Source organism: Octopus bimaculoides, chromosome 4 (assembly GCF_001194135.2).
Source record: "Octopus bimaculoides isolate UCB-OBI-ISO-001 chromosome 4, ASM119413v2, whole genome shotgun sequence".
NCBI lineage: Eukaryota > Metazoa > Mollusca > Cephalopoda > Octopoda > Octopodidae > Octopus > Octopus bimaculoides.
The window spans coordinates 15,293,369-15,318,214 of record NC_068984.1 but is presented as its reverse complement, the minus strand read 5'-3'; the positions used below and the strand labels follow the sequence as shown (position 1 = coordinate 15,318,214).

Below are 24,846 nucleotides of genomic sequence, written 5' to 3'. Positions count from 1 at the left end.
AAAAGATTTTTTTGTCATGCATTTCAGCTGATTGAGGGTAATTTTAGGGTGCTGAATCCAAATCTAACATCAGTTTCCAGACAGCATGTGTAGTTATTTAGTTATTTACATCATCAGATTTTCCAACCAACTGATACTATTGACAAAGTAGTCAGCTATTTACTTTTGATTTTCATCCATATACTCATCACTGAAACAAAAATAAATGCTGACAGAGGGAAATGTAGGCTACTTGTTAAATTGTCACACAAGATGAGGATTTATTTTACTTTGTTATCATTCTAATTATAGTAAAGTTCTCGTCACAGAAGGTTATTGATATTAGGTTATAGTAAGCCACTCAGACTCCCTTTTCTTGATAACTGCTGGTGCTGTTAAAACAAAGTACATCAAATAACAGAGTCAGGTTATATGGAAAGTAGTTTAGTAGTAAGTTTAGTTATTTATTAAAGTGATCAATGCTTGAAATTTAAAGATGGTAAAAATTGTTTCGTGATAGCCATAGCTTCAGTACATTTTCATTTTATCTAGTTTCAGCTCTTGAGCTGTGGCCATGCTGGGGCACTGCCATTGAAATGAAGAATGCTTACAGCACCTAGGTTTCCCAAGTGGTCACCCAACTAAGTACTAACTAGGCTCAATGTTGCTTAACTTCGGTGCTCGTACGAGAACCGGTGCTTTCAACGTGATATGGCCGTAATAATTTCAATGATTTTTTTTTTTTATGTTTTACAGTAACGTTTACAGTTGATTAATTTTATATTTTAGTTTACTGATAGGCTTTCTTGAGTGTTCATTTAGGCTATTACTGTATGTATTTATGATGAGCAGAAAAGTTTGTGTTAATCACCCAGGCAGCTTTTGTTACGTGTGTAGAAAATTTATGCCAAAAGATCAGGAGAAAAAAGCTTACAAAGAAATTTTAAAATGCTTACAAGCTTTGCTTTGGGTGCAAAGTTGGGGACCAAGATAAACTGTGGGTGCCTCATATTTGTTGCAAAACTGCTACATAGCACTAACCCAATGGCTGAATGGTAAACGGAAAAGTATGCCATTTGTAGTACCCAATGATATGGTGCAAACCAAGTTATTGGTTTGCTTCTTGGGTTGCAAATGGGGTATACAAAGCATAAGTGCTTTTTGTGCCTTTGGAACAGCAGAGATGACAAGCATCACTATGATCAAAAAGAGAGGCCAAAGAGAAGTGATTTCACTCCAGGGAGATACAACGTTAAATATATCTCCTTTAGTTGACCCTTAGAAAATTTACCTTCCTTTCCTACACATTAAACTTGGCTTGTTTAAGAATTTTGTTAAGGCCATAAATGAAGACAGTGAAGGATTCAAATATCTCAGTGAAAGAATTGTTTCTAGCAAGAGTGAAGCTAAGACCAAAGCTGGTGTTTTTAATGGACCAGAAATTCGTACATTAATTTGTGATGAGCTTTTTCAAGAAAAATTAAGCCCAGTGGAGAAAACTGCTTGGGAAAAGTTTGTTTCTCTTGTAAAAAATTGTTTGGGAAATGAAAGATCATCTATGTTGCAACTGTGAATGATTTTTTGAAAGCTTATAAGCAACTCGGGGCAAAAATGTCTCTAAAAATTCATTTTGTCCACTCTCATCTTGACTTTTCTCCACCCAATATGGGTGATGTAAGCGATGAGCATGGTGAATGATTTCATCAAGAAATCAAAGAGCTAGAAAGCCGCTAGAGTGGCAGACTTACACCAAACATGCTGATGGACTACTGCTGGTTTTTAAAACAAGAAATGGACATGCAACATAAGCGTAAAAGAAGATGCCAAGAGGCTTGTAATATTTAAAATTATTTCTGTTCTGATTTACACTGTGTTGTGCATAATATATTTAGGCATGGCTGTGTGGCTTAAGAAGTTCACTTTGCAACTACACAATTTTAGGTTCAGTCCCACTGCATGGCACCTTGAGCAAACATTTTCTGCTATGGCACCACACTGACCATTGTCTTTTGAGTGATTTTCTTTTGTTTTTATGATTCCATTTGACCCCCCCCCCCTTGCTTGATAATTACTGTTGGTTTGTTTAAACCCTGTAACTTAGCAGTACAGCAAAAAGATACCAATAAAATAAGTACAAGACGTAAAAAAATAAGTACTTGGGTTGATTTGTTTGACTAACCCCTTAAACAGTGTTGCCCCAGCATGGCAGCAGTCCAATGACCGAAAAAAGTAAAAGGTAATGTGTATATATGTCATGTAATATATTATACATCATATGATATATAATATATATATATATATATATATATATATATATATATATATATATATATATATATATATATATATACACACACACACACACATATATATATATACAGGGTGGGTGGAAAGTAACTAGGCATTAGAAATTGCTTATAGAATTTTTAGTATCACTGAAGTCATGATGAAAACATTTTTTAAACAAACAATACTAATGGGGATTTCTTATTTTCCAGATGGCCGGTTGCTTGACTGTTCAGGACTGAGCTAAGATAGCACTGAAGTGTGGAATTCCATTGTTTTGGTTCAGAGACGGTGGTGTGCATGGAATGGTAAGCATGCAGCACTACGTCTGTAGACAATAAAACGTTGTCATGCAAAGATGATGACCATGGGTTCTGTGAATGATGCAAGAAGTGGTCATCCAACCACATTCCGATCAGCGGATGATGTGGCAGCAGTGCAGGAAATGTTTAATAGCAGACCGCAAAAATCAACACGCCAAGCCACTCATGAAAGTGGACTAACAAGACACAATATGTACGGTGTTGCATAAAGAATTAAATTTTCGTCTGTGGAAACCCCATTAGGTGCAGGAGCTAAAACTTGAAGACTGTGACTGCAGTAGTCCAGAACTCCAAGATGTCCAGATCTCACTCCATGTGATTTTTACCTGTGGGGTTACACAAAAGAGGAGGTGTACAAAACAAAACCTCGCACACCAGAGGACTTGGAGACACTGATTCAGGAGGTTCTCAATGATATTCCAGGTGACGTCCTCCAGGAGGTTGTTTATTCCATTCCTGGCTCTTTGAAGAAACTGGTTGATGCCACCAGTGCTTATGTAGAAATATGAAGACTTACTTTCATTTTCCCATGTAATAAAGAACACGTATCATTTGTTTCAATAAATTCATAAAAGGAATATGCATTTTATTACCAATTTTTAATGCCTACTTACTTTTTACCCACCCTGTATAAAAACACATGTACAAAAATATACAGGATGTTAACAGGTATACTAAAAGACAAACAATATATTTACTCTATCATGGAATCTGCATATGAAACCCAATGTAGCCCTATATATACACTGTGTCTGGTAAAAAAAAAAAAAAAAGACCCTGGATAATCACAGCTGAAACACATTTCTGTTATTTCCTATTCTAGAAGGTTTTTATACACACACACACACACACACACATGTACATATGCACTTATTGTTGTGGGAGAATCCTGAACACCCCCACGTGACTGACGGTGGACTAACCGATTATAATAAATAAGAACTGAGTGAACTGTCAACGGGCGTAGCTGACAGTTCAACCGTGCTGGTTTAACAGTCGGTAGTTGAACAGTGAAATACTGAGTATCGTACCTACGTTCGAGTAGTACGGAGTGCGTTCTGTATTAACATGTATTTCTGTGATATGTATTTTTAGATAACCATAACCAACTATTTATTTATGTAATACCATTTTGCACCAGTTGTGTATACCCACATCATAACACTTATACATGCATATTCTTGCAGCAGTACATGTACACAAACTAATTGGTTTGTTTTCTTTTCTCAGTTCAATTAAATAGTTAATTACTTTTTTGGTACATTGTTGCAAAAAAATTGTTGCACTATAATGCATTGTTTAGAATATTTTGAGGATTACATCCAAACAGATAAAACAGAATTAGAATCTAAGTGGTATATAGCTTGAGAGATGAAACTGTATTTCTATAATTAACGACTTTCCGATCTAATAATATAGCACCAAGGGGCAGAAAGAGAAAATTGAATGTAAACATTGGGAGGGGGTGAGAGGAGGAGGAGGAGGAACAAAAGAACAACAAAAGACTCTTCTATAACTGCAGGTAGGGATTTAAGAAAAGGGTAGGCAGACAGAATAACTATCTAACCGTTCTACCATTTCAGACATTTCATAAGAAGAGAAGGGAGAGGAAAAACAAAACAATCAACAATTCTGTAATTTCTGAACAAATGATTTGCCATGGAATTAAATCCATTGCTTCTTGTGTATATATATATATATATATATATATATATATATATATATATATAGTTTCATACACTTTGTATGTACAGATATGTATACAAGTGTATACATGTTTATATATTAACTTTGGTATATGCACCTGTTTTTATAGAGTGCTGTAAGACAATAGGCAACTTGATAGAAAAATACGAGATATATTCCTGTAAAAGTTTGTAACAGGAGAACATGAAATAGTTGAGAATGACTGCAGGTCTAATAGAGTCACTTTGCTTAACTGATCTCTTAAAATAATGTTGTTGAGGATAAAGATGAAGATAGTTTAATAGAAGTAGTAAGAAATCTGCTGCGTAATGAACATACAAAATAATTTACTCGCAACTAACAGTGTTTATTATTTCGGTCTGTTTTCAGTGATTTAGTAGACAACTCAAGAAGTGGAATCTGAAATATCTTGCTCACTTTCATCATCCATTTCTTCTGATGTAACAGTAATCACATTGTCATTCTGCAGTTCAGTTTGCTCATCATCATATTTCTCTACAATAGTTTTAATTAGCTGACATCTAGGTGCACTGCAGTTACACGGAATACTGTGCTGTTCAGGTGTATCAATATCATCCCCTGTAACATTTATACTATCGTCTGTTGCAGCTTCATTTTCAATAGCATCGTCAGGCACCTCAATACATATGTTATAATGTCTTTTATTTCCACTATCCTGAGACAGAGTCAGAGTACAAGGAATCTCATCATCACAATCAACTAGCAATGGCGTTGGTAAAAAGAACACAGTTTGCTTCCAATGAGTTGCTTCTGCAAAAGGTGAAGTTGATAGAGTTAAATTTTTAGAAAATTCTTTGTTGATTTTATCTTCAAAAATTACATCAAACCAACACGCAAAACCATGAACACTTCCAGTTTTCTGAAGACTAAACGTAAATGTTTTGCTAATTGATTGTATTTCGGTTAATGTAACTGTCTTTAAATCAATATCAAAAACTGGAAGAGCTGGAGACATTAATTGGTCTGGTTTTAGAACTTCAATAACAGGATCACTGAAGTATTTCTTGAGAGACAATGGAATCATTGGTGAGAAATCAAGTCCGTAAACATTCTTCCAGAAAGAAAAATGTTCATTGTGATATTCTTTCATAGAAACAGGAGATAAATGTAAACTTGCCCTTGAAGGCAGTAAAATACCATTTGGTGAGAGCCATTTATCACGTGCATAGAGTACCGAGTCTAACATGGATTCATGAAGTAAATAAAATCCCATCCATTCAGATAAAATGACATCCACACAACTACAGTCAAGTTCAGCTTCTTCAATAGGTTTATGAATAACAGTTATCTGATTTTCAAAATGATTCTGATAGACAATATCTTCACAGATCTCTGCAATGTCACTTGCTTCAACAGCATACACTTTCTTTGCCCCAGCTTGAGCTGCAAAACAAGAAAGAATACCTGTTCCAGCCCCAACATCCAGAACAATCTTTTCTTGAAATAAATGTCTGTTGTTCTCAATGAATTGCTTATAAGCCAGTGTTCTTGGTCTATCTTTAATCATCAGCTCATGGACGGAGACATTCATATAACTGTCAAAATAATTTGACTGTGATTCTGTAATACTTTTCTCTTTTGCATCTTCTGGAAGTGACTGGTTCATGTTTGCTGCATCATCTAAACTTTGGTTTTTTGCAGGTGAGTTGTTCTGTAGTTCTTGTGAAGGAGTCGGATTCTTGGTTGATGTCTTCTTAACCAGAATGGATTCCTTGCAGTCCATTTTCCAAACTATAGAAATAAAAATAAAGTACATTTAATATGTCAGTTTAAAGTTAAATAAATAGAAGTCTAGTTTAGAAATTATATTGCAGTGACATATTGAAGTTCAATAACATAGTATAAAAGTTACTTTTTCCACAGTAAAATATTTTCACACACACACAACACACATATACACACACATACATATGTATGCATTTATATACATGTATGTGTGTGTGTGTGTGCACGTGCACACACATAAAGAACTTTCAGAATAATTTGTGAAAAACACTCAGAACTAGTTCCAACGACTATTTTTCAAACTTTATTTACATATGTGAGGAGAGGAAGTCAGTTTCTGAAAAATGTGATGCTAGATTGTACCTTAAAGTCTCGGGGAAAAGATAGGGTGAGTGAGAGATAAATAGGTCAAGGATGGGACCATTCTGTTTACATGAAGAACAGAACTAAAAGAAAAAGAAAGCAAAAGCAATTTTTGATGCATGTTTCAAAAGATAAACTAAATCTTAATCTTATAATCTAAAAGTTTCTGGTACATTCCACTAAAGATTGTCCTCATTATCATCATGGCCAGGGAGAAGTGAATAGGAGATATGTTCTCTCCATTTTCAGATTTTTATTTCATATTTGATTATTTCATTCAGAAGAATGATAAGATTTCTGTTGATGGTGACTACAGGAGAGATGTTGAAGATGCCAACATCTCTGGCTTTAAATATATTTTTCATGTAATCGTAGTCGTGACAGATGCCAGTGCTGCCTTGTTGGCACCCGTGCGGTGGCATGTAAAAGACATAATTCAAGTGTGGTTGATGCCAGTGCCTGACTGGCTCCTATCCTGGTGGCATGTAAAAAGCACCATTCGAGTGTGACTGACGCTAGTGCCACCTGACTGGCCCCCATGCTGGAGGCATGTAAAAAGCACCATTCAAGTGTGGTCAATGACAGTGCCACTTGACTGGCTCCCATCCCACTGGCATGTAAAAAGCACCCACTACACTCTCGGAGTGGTTGGCGTTAGGAAGGGCATCCAGCTGTAGAAACTCTGCCAGATCAGATTGGAGCCTGGTGCAGCCATCCAGTTCGCCAGTTCTCAGTCAAATCGTCCAACCCATGCTAGCATGGAAGGCAGACCTTAAATGATGACGATCATGGTTTGAACTAGTGTACATTATGCTTTGGCTGTCAAAACATTCGTAAACCTATAAGATGTATGAGTTTTTTTTTTTTGCTGCACAGTCATAAGACACAATCAACCCTTCACATACATCACAGACATGGCTGTGTGGTAAGCAGTTTGCTTCCCAACCATATGGTTCTGGGTTCAGTCCCACTGTGTAGCACCTGGGGCAAGTGTCTTCTACTATAAGCTCAGGCTGACCAAAGCCTTGTGAGTGGATTTGGGAGACGAGGCAAAGATTGAATCACAGAGGCAATGACTGTGACCTTTGGCAGCCTCACAGAGGCAATGACTGTGACCTTTGGCAGCCTCACAGAGGCAATGACTGTGACCTTTGGCAGCCTCACAGAGGCAATGACTGTGACCATTGGCATTATGTTTTGCTTGAGAAGAAGACCCATAAAGCCAAGTAAAATTACAGTCATGGCAGATACCAGTGTCACGCAAATGGCACCCGTTCCGGTGGCACATAAAAGCACCCATTACACTCTCGGAATGGTTGGCACTAGGAAGGGCATACAGCCATAGAAACCATGCCAAAACAGACTGGAGTCTGGTGCAGCCTTCCAGCTTGCCAGCCCTGGTCAAACTGTCCAACCCATGCCAGCATGGACAACAGACATTAAATGATGATGATGATGATGAAAGATATATATATATATATATATGCATGTTTTTCTGAATCTAGCTGTTCAACAAAAGAGATAGACAGAATAAATTTAAGTTTTAAAACAAAAATCTTAGTATTGGTGGTCAATTTGTTCAACTGAAATTTCTTCAAGGCAGTGCCCCAGCATGGCCACAGTCTAATGACTAAAATAAGTAAAAGAAAGAAGAAAAGATATATAAACCTGTTATTTTATAAACTATAAATATTCATAAAAACTCTGGCAAAATGTAGAAAGGTTGAAACACATAAAAGACAAACAAAATACTAAAATAGCAGACTTCCAGACACTTGGAGGGTAGAAGTCAGCTAATAAACAATTAAATATATAAATGAAGAGAAATAACAAAAATGATTTTCATTAGACACGAAATAAGTTTTGTGGAGAAAATGGAATTGACAGAAAGTATATCAGTATATTACTGGTATTTTATCAGCCCTAAAGTGATGTAAGTTAAATTTAGTGTCATGTGGGATTCCAAAAGTCAGTGGGGGTTGAAACTAAATACCTTACAACGTTGAGTTCAGCATGTTACTGTCTTGGCACCTCTGCTGTCTTGAAAATTAGGAATGTAACTGGGATCCTATTTAAGCTGAGGCATTAAGGTAAAAATATCTAGAACGAAGGGAAGATTTTAGAACATTTATCTCTGAAACGGAGTTTATTTCTGGATTTTATGGTTATTTGATTTGTTGTAACTCCCAAATTAATGATAATGACATGTTTATTTAATCAGTAAGAGATATTGATATGATAAACCATGATATAATTAGAATTACTAAATATAGCAGTGCTGATACAAATATGCGACTCAGCAAGAGAAAACTATCAACAGAGCATCTCTGAAATACAATAGTCCTACTTCATTACTACTTTCCACTTATTCAAGTTACACTGCAGCTACACTGAACTGCAGTTTGTTTGGTAGTCATTATTTTACTTGATACTGTACCACAAGACAGGATCTAGGAATTCACACAATAAAAACATTAAGATTTCAAACAGTAGCTTTGGGATTTCCATTCTGATAGCTATTTTAATTATAGAATAAATGTGTTAAATTCTAGGACTAATGTAGAATGTTGTTTGGGTGCCGTTTTATAAATCCAAAAGTGATTTTCTTAACTCTATTCATGATAATATTTGAACTTATTAGTCTCACTTAATGAAACAAGCAGTAACTTTACTATATCGAAATTAAAATAAATTATATTATATTTCACTTATGTTATATTGTAATTATATCATGCTATAACTGTATACAGTAGTGGGATATATTTATCACACAATTATTTTCAGTTAGCTTTTTAATGATCACTCCATTAATTATGTTAATGCTAACTTAGCTGCTTAATATTAAATTAGACAAGGTCAGACATGGAGAACATTTCCATATTGGAAAGCTATAACGAAGGCTATATATTAACTATCTGATGAGGCAAAATTTATTATTCATACATACATATATACACACAGGCACAGGTGTGGCTGCATGGTAAGAGGTTTGCTTCCCAACAATATGGTTCCAGGTTCAGTCCCACTGTGTGGCAAATTGGGCAAGTGTCTTCTACTATAGCCTTGGGCTGATCAAAGCCTTGTGAGTGGATTTGGTAGACGGAAACAAGACCATTGTATATCATCATCAACGTTTAACGTCTGTTTTCCATGCTGGCATGGGTTGGATGGTTTGACTGAGGACTGGCAACACAGTAGGTTGCACCAGGCTCCAATCTGTTCTGGCAAGGTTTCTACAGCTGGATGCCCTTCCTAACACAACCACTCCTAGAGTGTGGTGGGTGTTTTTTACATGCCACCGGCATGGGAGCCAATGTGTGTGTGTGTGTGTGTGTGTCATTGTATTAGCAGTTTGGCAAAATAAACTGATAGACTAAGTGTCAGGCTTCAGAAGAGGTAAGCGTTGGGCTGACTCATTAGACTAAGAATTCTTCAAAGCAGTGCTCCAGCATGACCACAGTCTAATGATTGAAACAAGTAAAAAGTAAACTTCCACTCTATACAATAACACTATATGTATATCTCAGTCTACTTGACTTCCAACAATTAACAATTGTAATTCGAAGTTGAATGGTTAGCAGTAAGAAAGATGTTCACATTTCTTTAAAATATTCGGAGAATATATGCAAAATATTCTGAGAAAAAAAATTTTTTCACCACCACCCAACATGCACACATACAGAGTTGCCTCTCTTAGCTAAAAACTTCAAAATTGTGCAAACTGACCTCATTTTCGAGGTTATTTTTGTAGTAAAATAAGAGTTATTGTGCAAAAAACATACTTTATTTGGTAGCTGAAAGATTACTGAATCTTTTGATACCTTATACGCCAAAATTGGCAACTCAGTTTTTGAATCCATAAGAAGCATATACACACACACACAAACTCTGTTTTATTGTATAAGGTAATTATTCATAAAAATTCCAGCAAAATGTGTAAAGGGCAAAAGTTTGCAATAAAAACTAACCCTAACATTGTAAAACTTTCATGTTTATTTATTTTATTAAAAATAAATTTTTTTAAGGGTGGAACTTCAAGCAGATAATGGTTTCAAATGTCAGCACAGGGCCATCAATTTCAAGGATGGGGTTAGTCAATTATATCAACCCCATACTCAACTGGTACTTCTTTTATCAACCCCAAAAGGATGAACGGTGAAGTCAACCTTGGCAGAATTTGAACTCAGAATGTAAAATTGGAAGAAATGTTGCTATGTATTTTTTGGCTGGTACTGTAACAATTCTGCTCTTCACCTTAAAAATCTTGTGCAAATAATAAATAATAGCTACAAATAACAGCATGTAAATACTGGATTAAAAAACCCTTTGGGTCGAAAAAGTCAAAGGATGCCTGTGGGATTTGAACTCACATCTTTAAACATGACAGATTTTTTAACCATTTTACAATCCAATATTTATACTTTATTCATCATCATCATTTAACGTCTGTTGTCCATGCTGGCATGGGTTGGACGGTTTGACTGGGCTGGCACACTGGAAGGCTGCACCAGACTCCAGTCTGATTTGGCATGGTTTTCTACAGCTGGATGCCTTTTCTAATGCCAATCACTCTGAGAGTGTAATGGGTGCTTTTACCTGCAACTGGCACAGGTGCCATTTCCGTGACACTGGGGTGCGTTTACGTGCCACCGGCATGGGTGCCAATTTGTGTGATACCGGTATCTGCCACGACTGCGATTTTGCTTGGCTTGATGGGTCTTTTCATGAGAGGATGTGTCTCTTATCTTTGAGTCCTGGTTAGTTCCGGGATTCATAAAATGATTGATTTTATTTTTATACTAGAACTTGCCTTCATGCCAAAATTGGTACAGATTGATCTAACAATTTGGCATGAAAAAAAAACCTTTGGAAAAAGTTAAAAATCCATAAGATGTACCCAGTGTAAGCTATGGACACATAAGAGGTGCAGCAATATCAAAGGAAAAAATAACGAATCCACCCGGCTTTGATTAATTGTATACGCGTTTCAGGATTAAAGAGGTGTAAATTATATTACCCGATCTTTTTTTTCTTTTTTGCCTGTGTGAGTTGCAGGTGATACTGTCTGGGAGATATATTTTGGTAGTGAAATAGTAGTTTTAACTGCTATTTCTAATTTCAGTGTGTGGTGAAGCAATTTTTGCTGAATCCTAATTTTAATTATGTTTATAATTATAAAACTTTTGTATAAGTTTACCGATAATGGTTTTTTAACACACCGAACTACTTAGTGAAATTACTAATTATTAATTAATTATTAATTTTTACCCTATATCTGTAAGAATTATATATATAGGCTTCCACACAGTTACCACTGACCAAATTCATTCACAATGTATTAGTTGGCTTGGGGCTATGGTAGAAGAGACTCCCGCTCTGGGTCAGGTTCAAACTCACAGTCTCTGCATCTCTTCAAACTTGTGAATTAATGCCAGGAAGGTATTGTCTATAAGCACAGCACTCTAACTAATTAATCAATAAACCGTTTGACTTATGCAAGCATGGGAAAATGGACATTAAATGATGATGATGATGATGATGAAGAAATATTGTTGGAAAACCTTACCAACTTTGCACTCATGGAAAAAAAAACTGGTTTGTTAATGGAAAAGCTTAAAGTAGCTTATGAAATGGTGTTGAATAGGTGGAGGTATGGCTGTGTGGTCAGGACAATCACTTTGGAACCATGCGGTTAGGAGTTCAATCGCACTGTATGGGCGTTGTCTACTAACGTCCCATACCATAGCTGTGGATTGACCAAAGCCTTGAGAGTGAAATTAGTAGGTGGACCCTGAAGAAGCCTATCATATGTGTGTGTGTGTGTGTGAGTGTGTGTGTGTGTGTGTGTGTGTGTGTGTGTGTGTGAGTGCATCTGTATTTTTCTTCATCGTTACATGTGTTTGTTGTTTGTAAACAAAAGCATCACTCCTATATTTAAGAGATGAGGAATTATGTACATTGTTTCCATTTGATAGTTATTTGTCCTCAACTTTGTTGTTAACATTTCGGCTGGTATACCCTCTAGCCTTCATCAGGTGTCTTGGGGAAATTTCGAACCTAAGGTATTTTTTGATGTTATTATTATTATTATTGTTATTATTATTCAGGTTACTGCCTGGAATCAAAGGATATTTACACTTCGCAAATATCTCCTTCAAGTAAAACCACCAATAGAAGAGAAAATGACCCAAAACTGCGTGTACTCCATCCCATGCAGCTGTGGTAGGTTATACAAAGGCGAAACATGCCGCTCCATCAAAATAAGGGTAGACGAACATCGCAAAGCTGTGACACGAGGAGATATTAATAAATCGGGTATAGCTGATCATGTTTGGGAAAAATGGAGACCACCTTCCCCTGTGGGATGAAGTTAAAATAATAGACAGAGAACACCACTGGAAAATATGAAAACTAAAAGAAGCAGCACATATGCTAGGACACAACAACCTCCTAAGCAGACCGAGTGCAGATATGAGCAGCATATGGGAACCAGTATTAAGGAAGGATAGGAAAATATTAGATTTATAAGCCTTAAAATTCACTCCATAATTGCCCATGGGCATATGGCATAAAAATTAAGAGCGTGGGCTACTAACCCCAAGATTCCAAGTTTGGTTCCAGGTGGTGACCTGAATAATAATAACATCAAAAAATACCTTAGGAATGAGAACCCAGGTTCAAAATTTCCCCCAAGACACCTGATGAAGGCTGGAGAGTACATCAGCTGAAATGTTGTGTTAACAACAAACAAGATGAGGACAAATATCCGTCAAATGTAAATGTAAAAACAAAAGACACATTGAAATGGTGTTGTTTGTTTCCAGTTTCCTGTGTGATTATGTCTGAGCTGTTTGTTATTTATACACTGGAGAATTTATTACCTGGCCTGGAAACAGCTGAGTTGGGGCGGGGAAGGAAATCTGGTTGTAAAAAAAACTATTCCAACATAGATTCATCTGACCCATACAAGCACAGAAAAGTAGCCATTAAAATGCTGCTGCTGATTATGATGTGCCAGTTTAAACAACCCATCTGGATCACAATATTAATATACTTCAGGGTGGCAAGGTGGCAGAAACGTTAGCATGCCGGGTGAAATGCTTAGCGGTATTTCGTCTGCCGTTACGTTCTGAGTTCAAATTCCACCAAGGTCAACTTTGCCTTTCATCTTTTCGGGGTTGATAAATTGAGTACTAGTTGCATACTTGGGTCGATCTAATCGACTGGGCCCCTACCCCAAAATTTCAGGTCTTATGCCTAGAGTAGAAAAGGATATTAATATACTTCACTCATGGCTGTGTGGTAAGAACTTTGCTTCCCAATCATGTGGTTCTTGGTTCCGTCCCATGGTGTGGCCCCAAGCCAACCAAATCTTTGTGAGTGGATTTGGCAGACGGAAACTAAAAGACGTCCGTCATGGGCATCCAACCATAAAAACCATGCCAAAAACAGACACTGAAGCCTGGTGTAGTCTTCTGCCTAACCAGCTCCTGTCAAACCGTCCAACCCATGCCAGCATGGAAAGCAGATGTTAAATGATGATGATGATGACGACGGTGGTGCGTGTGTGTGTGTGTGTGTGTGTGCAGACATGCACGTGTGCATATGCCTGTGTGTATGTGTGTGTCTTTGTGTCTGTGTTTGATCCCCCACCACTGCTTGGCAACCAGTGTTGGTTTGTTTATGTCCTTGTAACTTAGTGGCTTGGTCAAGAAACTGATAGAATAAGTACCAAGCTTTAAAAAAAATAAGTCCTGGTGGGTGGGTGGGGGGTGGAGGATTCGTTTGACTAAAATTCTTCAAGGTGGTGACCCAGCAAGGCTGCAGTCTAATGACTGAAACAAGTAAAAGATAAAAGATACCAAGAGAGGTGAATTGCAAAGAATGGTGGAAAGAGGGTAAAGAGAAATGGAATGAGGTCGCTGGACCATGTCCTGAAGAAAGATGAATGTGACCAGGTGAGAGAATTGATGAAAATGAAGAAGAGGAAGGAGAAGACCAAGAAAGACAAGGTTAATAAAAGCAAAGGGTTGAGAAGGGGTCTTGTAGAAAATAGGGCAAAATAGGAAAGATTTTTACAGGGTTTGCAAGGCTCACCCCTGATTTAGTAGGGACAAAATGGCCTTGAAACACACATATACAAGAATGAGCAAATAATTCATACTCTATATAAATTGCCCAACCTGTTCGATATTGCAGCTAACTCTCCCTCATCAAACTACTTAGTTTTTTTTACAATGAAGTCTGCTTATTACTGCAACACTCCTACATTAAAATCAAAAATGTCTACAGCTAAAACACTGATCAATTGATTCTTCAATCAGTTATCTTTGTGGCAGATCTACTGAAGTAAACATCATCACGGCTACTCAGCAACAACAACAGCAACAACAGTCATCATTTTATGTCTTCATTTTCCTTCCTGTACGAGAAATATTCAACAGGAAATGGCATACAGATATTTTAGCTTATTCATTATTTATTACTAGCAAAACTATTTTGGGGGAAATGTTTGCACAGTAGGGACAGGCATAGCTGAATGGTTAAGAAGTTCATTTTATAAACCATGTGATTCTGGATAAGTTTCCCTGCATGGCACCTTCAGCAAGCACCCTCGCCTGCAATCTGTAGTGTATTTTATGAGTGGAATTTGGGAGATGGAAACTGCATAGATAACCATTGCATACATACACAAGTGCAGTACATTTGCAGAAACCCAATGTGTCCCAGTATGAAAATATGTATTTTATTATAATATCAGATATGCCATTGCTTTATTCACTTACTCTACATATAGGTGCAGGAGTGGCTGTGTGATAAGTAGCTTCCTTACCAACCACATGGTTTGGGTTCAGTCCCACTATGTGACACCTTGGGCAAGTGCCTTCTATAACAACCTTGGGGCAACCAAAGCTTTGTGAGTGGATTTGGTAGACAGAAACTGAAAGAAGCTCATCATATATATATGTGTGTGTGTGTGTAGGTTTGTCTGTCTGTGTTTGCCCCCCCCCATTGCTTGACAACCGATGCTGGTGTGTTTACGTCCCTGTAACTTAGCAGATTGGCAAAAGAGACCAATAGAATAAGTACTAGGCTTACGAAGAACAAGTCCTGGGGGCGATTTGTTCGACTAAAGGCGGTGCTCCAGCATGGCCGCAGTCAAATGACTGAAACAAATAAAATGGTAAAAAAATATAGATATTTATGCACACAAGCGTGTGTGTGTGGGGGGGGGGCTTATACATTGAATTGCCTCTCTTTTCATTAAAAGTTAACTTAGAAAAATTGATAAATAGAGATTGATAAAAGAAGTACCAGACTAAAATAAGTACTGGAGTTGATATGATTGGCTAAAACCTTTGAAGACGATGCTCCAGCATGGGAAAAATCTTACAAGTGAGACTGGTGAAAACACAATACAATTTCATATTTGAAAGAAAAAGAAGTTAAAATAAAACTCAAGCAATGTTTTATATTAACCTCAAGACATTCTCACTACAAGGAAACATTTTTCAAATTTTAGCACAAGGCCAGTAACTTTTGTGGAAAGTGGTAAGACAATTACACTGACCTCCAGTGCTTGACCAGTACTTAATTTATTGACCCCAAAAGGAAGAGAGGCGAAGGAAGAAAGATGGGACGAAATGCCACTAAGTATACTGTCCAGTGTGCCAATAATTCTGCCAGCTGACCACCCTATTACAAGGATATATTAATAATTCAATCATTATTATTGATATTAACATTCTGAAGGAAATGCTTTTATAAATAAATAATGGTTTGACTCTTTAACCAAATTATCTGAAACAATCTAAGAACATTTTGAATTATTGTAGCTTCATAATTTATTGAAAGAACATGTAAAATATAGCACTCCTGTTGAAATTCCAGATTCATGAACAAACCACAACAATTATGGCATTTTTTGATTGTAGAGGAAGGAAGTTCAAACCCAGTTTTCGGTAAGTTATTCATGTGATCTATCCAACAGATAGAGGTGAAGTTAAAAAAAAATGTAGTGAAAACATTCTCACGTCGGACTGACTCAGATTTAATTTTAGTAACCAATAATCTTGTGAAAATCAGAAAATAAGAATTTCATTTTACGTCATAGAATGATTTGTAAGTTTAGAAAATCTAGAAGTGAATCTAGTAAGTCCACATTGGAAGTTATTTTGTACAATTGAAATGGTGCCAATTAGCTACTACTTTGAACTAATGCCAATATGTCACTCCATAATTGTTTGGTTACAAGTTTAGTGACTTTCTAAAATGAATGATGCAAGAAAAGAAACAATTGATTTGTTTTTTTTTTAAATCTCAAAAGATCAATAACTTAGGTATTTGGTAAAAAAGAATTGAAAACCTGTATAAAACCTCCAAGTCTATACTTTCTATATTTATTCACAAGTAATTCTCAATTATTAACAGAGCATTTCTCCATGCCATCTTTACAGCAGCCCCACAGCTTTGACTCCTGTAGGACCCTCTCAGTTTTAGTTTATTACCACAACTCTCAGACAAACCTAAATTTCCTATCACACATAACAACAGCCTCCAATGTAATTTGTATTGATTTTTCACATTATTACAAATGTGTGGAACAGGACTTATATTTTAAATCTCAGTACATTACTTAATGACCTTAGAGTGTGATTTGAAGGAGATTTAGTAGTGACCAAATCTCCCTCAAACTACTCCCTTCATTAGTTAATGTGGTTCTAGATAATAAAAGGACAAGGTGGTCACAGTTGGAATGCCTTTGGTCATTGGGCTGCTTGAGGGCTAAACAACAAGCCTATTTTATTGATCTTTAGAGTATGAAAAAGCAAAAATCAACTTTGATATGATTTTGATAAACCATTGTTTTAAGGCCATTTTCCCCTACAAGCCCTGTGAAAATCTTTTCTATTTTCTACAAGACTCTTTCTCAAACCCTTGTTTTCATTAACCATGTCTTTGTGGGTCTTTCCCCTCCTCTTCTTCATTTTGCATTCATTTCCAATACTTCTCTCACCTGGCCTGATCACTTTCATCTTTCTTCTGGACATGGTCCAGCCAGCTCATTCCATTTCTCTTTACATCTATCACTAGCTCCTTTTCCATCATTCTTTGCAATTCATTATTCTTGGTATACAGAAGTATATTAATATTTGGAACATATTAGGTGGCGAGGTGGCAGAAACGCTAGCACGCCAGGCAAAATGTTTAGCGGTATTTCATCTGTCTTTACATTCTGAGTTCAAATTCCACCAAGGTTGACTTTGCCTTTCATCCTTTCGTAATCAATAAATTAAGTACCAGTCGCATACTGGAGTCGATCTAATCGACTGGCACCCTCCCCAAAATTTTCGGGCCTTGTGCCTAGAGTAGAATAGAAAAGAGTATTTGGAACATATTGATTAGTTAGAGGATTCATTGGAATCTAGGCACATCAACATGTAGGATGCTGGGACTGGCTAGGTGCCATAACATAGAGATCAGAGTAAGGTAAAAACAACCATTTGGTGTCATTTGCTGGTAGTGTACAACAGGTATGTATATAAATAGGTACCAAATCCAATACAGACTGTAGATCCAATCTTGCTACTCCAGACTGATGACGAGCAAAGACTCAGAAACATGTCTCTGGATGCAGGCTTAGCTGGATGGAGGTGCTTGTCTCCCCCTTGTAAACATAAGGACTCAGGAAATGTGTCACGGCCGACAGGAAGCGGTGCAGCTTCCTAGGTCTAAACAACAGTAGTATTATTCCCTTCAGGGGACTGTCACATTAAGTTGACAGCATACAACTACTTCATCGTATCACTACTGCATAAATCTCTCTGAGAGATTTAGAAATGTATTATTTCTAAATCAGAATGTAATGACAAACGAAATGCCAATAAGCGCTTTGCCTGGCATGCCAATGATTCTGCCAGCTTGATACATTTTCTGCCTTAGTAACAACAACAAGTGTAATAATTGCATTAATAATAATAATATTAATGTCTGTTTTGCCTTGCTTGCATGGGTCAAGTGGAATTTGCTGAGGTAGATTTTTCTATGGTCAGCTGCAATTCCTGTTGTCAACTCCCACTTTTGTCCAGCCATGGTTAGATTTCCCCATGACTGGATATGTTTACAAGAAAGATTGGAAACAAATGACTTGGCTTGTATAACAGGGATACTTGTTTACAACTATCATGTGATGTCAAGAAGAGACAGCACAAACACACATATATCAATCTATTTATACATATCTACACACACCTATAAATCTATTTATACATACATATCTACACACACATAAATTTATTTATATGTACATATCTACACACACATATAAATCTATTTATACATGCACATTTACACACACATATAAATCTATTTATACATACATATCTACATATACATATAAATCTATTTATACATGCATATTTACACACACATATAAATCTATTTATATATACATATCTACAAATATATATAAATCTATTTATACATACATATCTACACACATATATATACACACACACATTCATATGAACACACACACAATATATACATATGTGCACATACATATCTGCGCGCACACACACACACACACGTTCACCTGGCAAGCGTCTTTGAATTTCCATCTATCAAATTGACTCGTAAGGCTTTCATTGGCTCAGGACTATAGCAGAAGACGTTTGTCCTAGATGCTATGCAGTGGGACTGAACCTAAAACCACACATAACTAAAGAAGTAAATTTCTAAACCCCAAAAGCCATGCCAGCACCAAGATAGACAAATAAGACATCAGATTCATATACAAAGGTACAACAAAATGTTTTTATCTGTGCAAATTCTTTCCTGTCTACTCTTGTAACAACAGCAGGTATATTTCACACCTGATATTTAAGAAATTGATAAAATTACAACAGAAATTGTTTCCATTGAAATAACTAAATATCTTACATAGATTTTATAATCCAATATCAACAAAGTTCTTGGTTAAAGTTGTTCTGTTGCTGTTCAAACAAAATCAGAATATTTTTCTCACTAAAGCTAGCCATCAATCTTTGGTATCCAGTTGCTAATTTTACAAACAGACCATCAGGAAAATAAATGTTACTACATTTTTCTTCTTTTTTCCCCCCAATTGCAGTTATACATTCTGGTTTCTTGCCAACTACATCACCCTACCTACAACAGCCAAACCCTGATGGGTCTATGAAAAGAACACCCACTGCAAATGCCAATATATTTACCTTTCACTTTGCTTCTCACTCTACTCATAACTTCCTTCTCTCTCCATAGATATAGCTTCAGTTACGAAAGCACAACAAATCTGCCAATTTCTCAACAGAAACCAAGTGACTATTCACAATGGCATTCCAGCCATCACCTTTAAACACTTCTTAGTTGGCTCTCGTGTTCACCCAATTATTTAACCTCTCATTGCTAGCCCAAAATATGGAAACACAGAACTGTGAACTCCACTTTAAAGAGATGTAGGCTTATCACTTGATTACATACTAATTACTTTCAATGTTTATCATATTTAAGGTAATGGAAGATATAAATAACAGTTACATCTTATTGAGTCTACGTTACTTCATACATCATAAATATGGCTGTGTGGTTAAGTTTTCTTCATAACTACATGGTCTCAGGTTCAATTTTAATGCACAAAACCTTGGGCTAGTTTCTTCTGCCACATCCATTAGTCAGCCAAAGCTGTGTGAATGAAATTTAGTAGATAGAAACTATGTGGAAGCCCTGATAAACCATTTCTGTTTTGGGGTGGTAGACTCAATCCATTGCTTAGTTTAACATGAACACTTGGCCATTTGTTGGCTTTAGCGGAGTCCACTCTGCTATAGGCATCTGGGTCAGCTCTCCAGTCAGGGGGATTATGTTCACCCTCCAAACTTAAAGGCCCTGAAAAAGCCATCAGCAGCGCCCTCTCTCTGCTGAGACTAGTAAATATAAAATCAGTTCCTTAAACATTGATTTCATCTTTGATTGAATTTGTTAAAAGCATATTCCTTACTCAGAAGTAATTCCCTGCTATTATCTAAATCAACAGCCCCCTCACTGTGTCAATGGAGCCCTTTCTGATTCAAACCTTAATAACTTTTGTTTTTGTTTTTATTTAGCCCTAGGTCATCCTGCTAAAGCAGACCTTTAATCAAAAGGTGATGTTCTCGTATGACAATCCTAGTGTCTGTTTTTTTAAATTTTATTTCCAGACAGTATACCTAAGATGTAGTCTTCCTTTTATAAAGACACTACAGAGTCATTTGAGAGAGAGATATGGGGGCTAATTCTTCCAGGTTGAGGCCCCTCTGGTTAGCTCAATAAATAAAAGTGTTCCTGAAAGGTGTCATTGTAGTATTTTTCTTCTTTGTCAATCTCTCACCTACTCTCAACCTTAATGGAATGACCCACCCCTATCTTATACCCTATTCAACTTCTAATTGTAAACATGATTATCTCTTTTGTTACTATATTTTTTTGAAACACTATTTTTAAATTCAAATTACAATGAACATAAACAAACAAATGAAGTTTGCTTTTAGAAGCGTTGAGATGTCTTAGAAAGTTAAAGAAGTGATTTTAAATTCTCAAACACAGGATAATGCTAATAACATAGCCTGAACAGGATAAGCTACCCCTATTTTTGCAGAAAAAAGTGCTAGCAACCAGCTATGAAACTCGAACTCACACCTCCATGAGCAGGGAGGTGTGAGTTCGAGTCTCATAGCTGGCCGCCAACACTTTTTTCTGCAAAAATAGTGGTAGCTTATCCTGTTCACACTATTTTTGTTTTAATTAATTTTGAACATAATGAAAAACTTCTTTAAAATTATGAAGATGGTATTTGGAACATAAATTGACATGAAATTTTGATGGAAAGTTTTAATTTAGATCACTTTAAGAAAATGATGTATAACAGAACCAGAAGTGGTCTCAAGCAGGTTGTTATTAAAAAGGTTAAAACATTGTATAAAAGAATCTCACCATTTTAGGAACATTTTAAGTCAAAACCCAAACATATCTCTAAACAATGAACTTGCAAACCTAAACCATCATAAAATAGCTTGTAGGTAATAGTAGTAGCAATAATATCTGGATAATTCCGTCAATATATTTGAATTTCCCTTTATGCCAAAAAATACTTCAGCTTTTGTGTAGTTGAAAACCAGGCCCGTAAATAGCACCATTTGAGTGTAATTGTTACCAACATCGCCTTCTAGCACTTGTGCTGGTGGCATGTAAAAAACATCTTTTGAGCGAGGCCGTTGCCAGTACCGCTGGACTGGCCCTCGTGCCGGTGGCACATAAAAGCACCCACTACACTCTCTGAGTGGTTGGCGTTAGGAAGGGCATCTAGCTGTAGAAACTCTGCCAGATCAGATTGGAGCCTGGTGCAGCCTTCTGGCTTGTCAGTTCTCAGTCAAATCATCCAACCTATGCTAGCATGGAAAGCGGACGTTAAACGATGATGATGATGAACATCTGCTCAAGAAACAAAATCATGTTCACAAACCTTGAATAGCCCACATTTGTCATATAAAATAGCTTTAACAAAAAAATTCCTGATAGGTACAGCTTAAAAGCTAAACTACTTTCTATCTTCCTCAAGCGATATTACAATGGAATCTCAAGTAAATCTGCTAAACTCATCTCTTCTCAATACCCAAGGTACTTTACTTCCTAGACCTGTACTAAACATTTTCCCCGCAAACATTCCTCCTCAGATTTGCAATTACCTGGAACTACTTCCTTCACTTAAGTCTTCCAATTCCATAACCAACAACAATTCCTCATTTAACCTCATAAAGGTTGTTCTGATAATTCAATTTCTATTCAGTTTCTAAGAAAGGAAGGAAGGAAAAAAAAAATCTCATGAAGGACACATCCTGTCCCACCATACCAGCATGTAAAAATGGATGTTAAAATGATGAGGATAATGATGATAACGAATTTACTTCTTGAATTCAGTAGACAGTTCTTCAAAGGGATTATAAGATTTTGTCTACTTGATGTCCAATTAGGACTCGTGGTATGAATATAAGACGCTGGGAAGAATAAAATAGTTATGTCATCTTTGAATTGATTAGAGTACATATCATCATCATTCAATGTCAGAATAAGTCCTGGGGTCGATTTGCTCGACTAAAGGTGGTGCTCCAGCATGGCCGCAGTCAAATGACTGAAACAAGTAAAAGAGTGAAGAGTATAGAATATGTATGTATATCATCATCATCATTCAGTGTTTTAAATCCGGGTTTTGTCCCCATTAACGGGGGTGGCTGGATCTACCTCAATGCCATAGCAACCGCCCTCACACCAACTCACATTGTGCTCAGTTTTGGGCGTCTTCCCTTCTCAAGCCGACCCTCTCAATCTCCTCCTCCACCTGTCCCCTCCACGTTTTTCTCAGTCTACCTTACTTCCGCGGTCCATTTACCTCAAACCCAAGCACCCACCTCAGAACCTGCTCCTCATCCCTCAACACATGCCCATACCACTGCACTCCATTCATCCATGCCGGCCGTTCCAGCAATTCATCCAACCCCAGCATCCCCATCAAGTCCACAGTCCTCCTCTTATCAAACAGCCTCACACCACACATTTCTCTCACCATTGCTCTCTCAGTCCTTCTCAAAATTGTCATCTTTCTCTCCCTCAGACACCATGTCTCACTCCCATACAGCCTTACAGCTCTCACACAACTATAGACTCTTCCTTTCGTCTTCAATGAGAACCTTTTCCCATATAACAGTGGTCCACATCCCCTGAACTTCACCCAGTCAAGTTTTGCTCTTGATGTCACAGCTGCTTCACATCCACTACATCTCCCAAATAACAAAACCCTCTCACCATTTCCACCTTGTCACATAACATTTCCATTGGTTCCACCAGCCCTCCAGCTCCTTTCTCACATCTCCCACAAACACAGGGCAAAATGCTTAGTGGCATTTCGTCCATCTTTACATTCTGAGTTCAAACTCCACCAAGGTCTACTTTGCCTTTCATTGTTTCGGAGTTGATAAAATAAGTACCAGTTGAGACTTAGTCACTGCCATGAAATTGCTGGCCCTGCACCAAAATTTGAAAGCAATGTCATTCTTTTAAGTGTGTCTCTTGATTTCTCATAAAATCAGAATCAACAATTCCGAAACTTCTAATTTGTTTACTTCCATTTATTCAGGTGAAGAATATTATCAACATGCAGATCAAGTCCCCCACTGTTACAAATATAGAGTGTACACACTGACCAGTGAAATACTTATAACAGAATCAGCGGGAAAGTAAAACACGCGCACACACACACCAGTGATCTCTCTCTCCCTTTTTCTGAAAACTTTGTTGAAAGCGATGTTGTTGCCCAAAGACTTTGGTTGGACCTGACATGGGAATTGTCAAGTTTAGTTGCATAACTATTGGGTTGGTGTGTAATTATTGTGGTTTCTTCTCAACAAATTTTATTCAACAAAAACAATAACACTATTTAACAAAAACATCTTTAAATGATGATCTGACCATCTGCCAAGCAAATGGGAAGCAGTAATTGAAGTAAATGGTGAAATAGGCTCCGGAATAATCATTTAAAGATGTTTTTGTTACATGTTGTTATTGTTTCTGTTGACTAAAATTTTTTTTAAAAAAGCCACAATAGTTATGCCCCAACCAAATATAACTTCCATCCATCTCCTGGGTCTGAAGTTTTTAAACTAGGAACTCACTGACTGGTATTCTTTTGACTTTGGTGTATGTCAAGGTTCAGTTATTTCTCCTAATTTCTTCCTTCTATACATTGTTAATTCTAACCACATGCTATGCAGATAATACACCATTCATTTAGCCATAATCTCTTACAAATAAACATCTTAGACATCTCACACCATACCGTTATGAAGAGAAATTCTAAAAACATCTTTTAAATATATCATGTCCTTTATTATCACAAGGACTGAATTACTACATACAATGTTCATCTAAAAATTTTTAAACAAGCTACAGAAGTTTGGCCTCACAATCTGGTCTCTCATGGCAATCACATATTCTTGCTTTGCAAAAACTGCATCTCAAGCCTTCCTCTTCAAGACCTGATAATGCTTCTTTATTATTTCAGTTGCTCATTGTTCACTTTCGATAAAACTCAAGAGTGACCTTGCTACTGTTACACACTCACACACACACACACGTCTGGCCATGGAGAAATATCATCTTGGAAACAGGTGAGGGTTAGCAGCAGAAAGAATAACTGAGTATAGAAAATCTACCTTAACCAAGTCTATCTGACCCCATGGAAGCAATGAAAAATAGATGCTAAAACAATGGCTATAACCTTGGAGCCCTAGTAATCTTAAGAAAGAGCACTTACCTAGTGTAGCTAATCGTTTAGACCACCTGTGAACTAAACCCTCATACTTTATATATATATATATATATATATATATAT

The 24,846-nt window shown here is 36.8% G+C and overlaps 1 protein-coding gene and 1 non-coding gene across 4 annotated transcripts in view; both read right to left on the bottom strand.

Moving 5' to 3' along the window:
- Window positions 1-583: 583 nt before the first annotated feature.
- Window positions 584-702, bottom strand: LOC128247753 (5S ribosomal RNA). Its single transcript, XR_008264102.1, has one exon. It is a non-coding gene; the product is annotated as a 5S ribosomal RNA (ribosomal RNA).
- Window positions 703-2,337: 1,635 nt separating this feature from the next.
- LOC106877192 (uncharacterized) overlaps window positions 2,338-24,846 on the bottom strand; it is a 36,010-nt gene continuing 13,501 nt past the window's right edge. For 2 of the 3 annotated variants that reach the window (XM_014926046.2, XM_014926038.2), the window contains exon 2: window positions 2,338-6,047. In XM_014926046.2, the coding sequence (XP_014781532.1) occupies window positions 4,681-6,039 (1,359 nt within the window). In that variant the 5' untranslated portion in view covers window positions 6,040-6,047 and the 3' untranslated portion in view covers window positions 2,338-4,680. Of the gene's footprint in view, window positions 6,048-8,397; window positions 8,529-24,846 lie in introns of those variants that run through there. The other variant, XM_014926054.2, reaches the window with a different exon arrangement.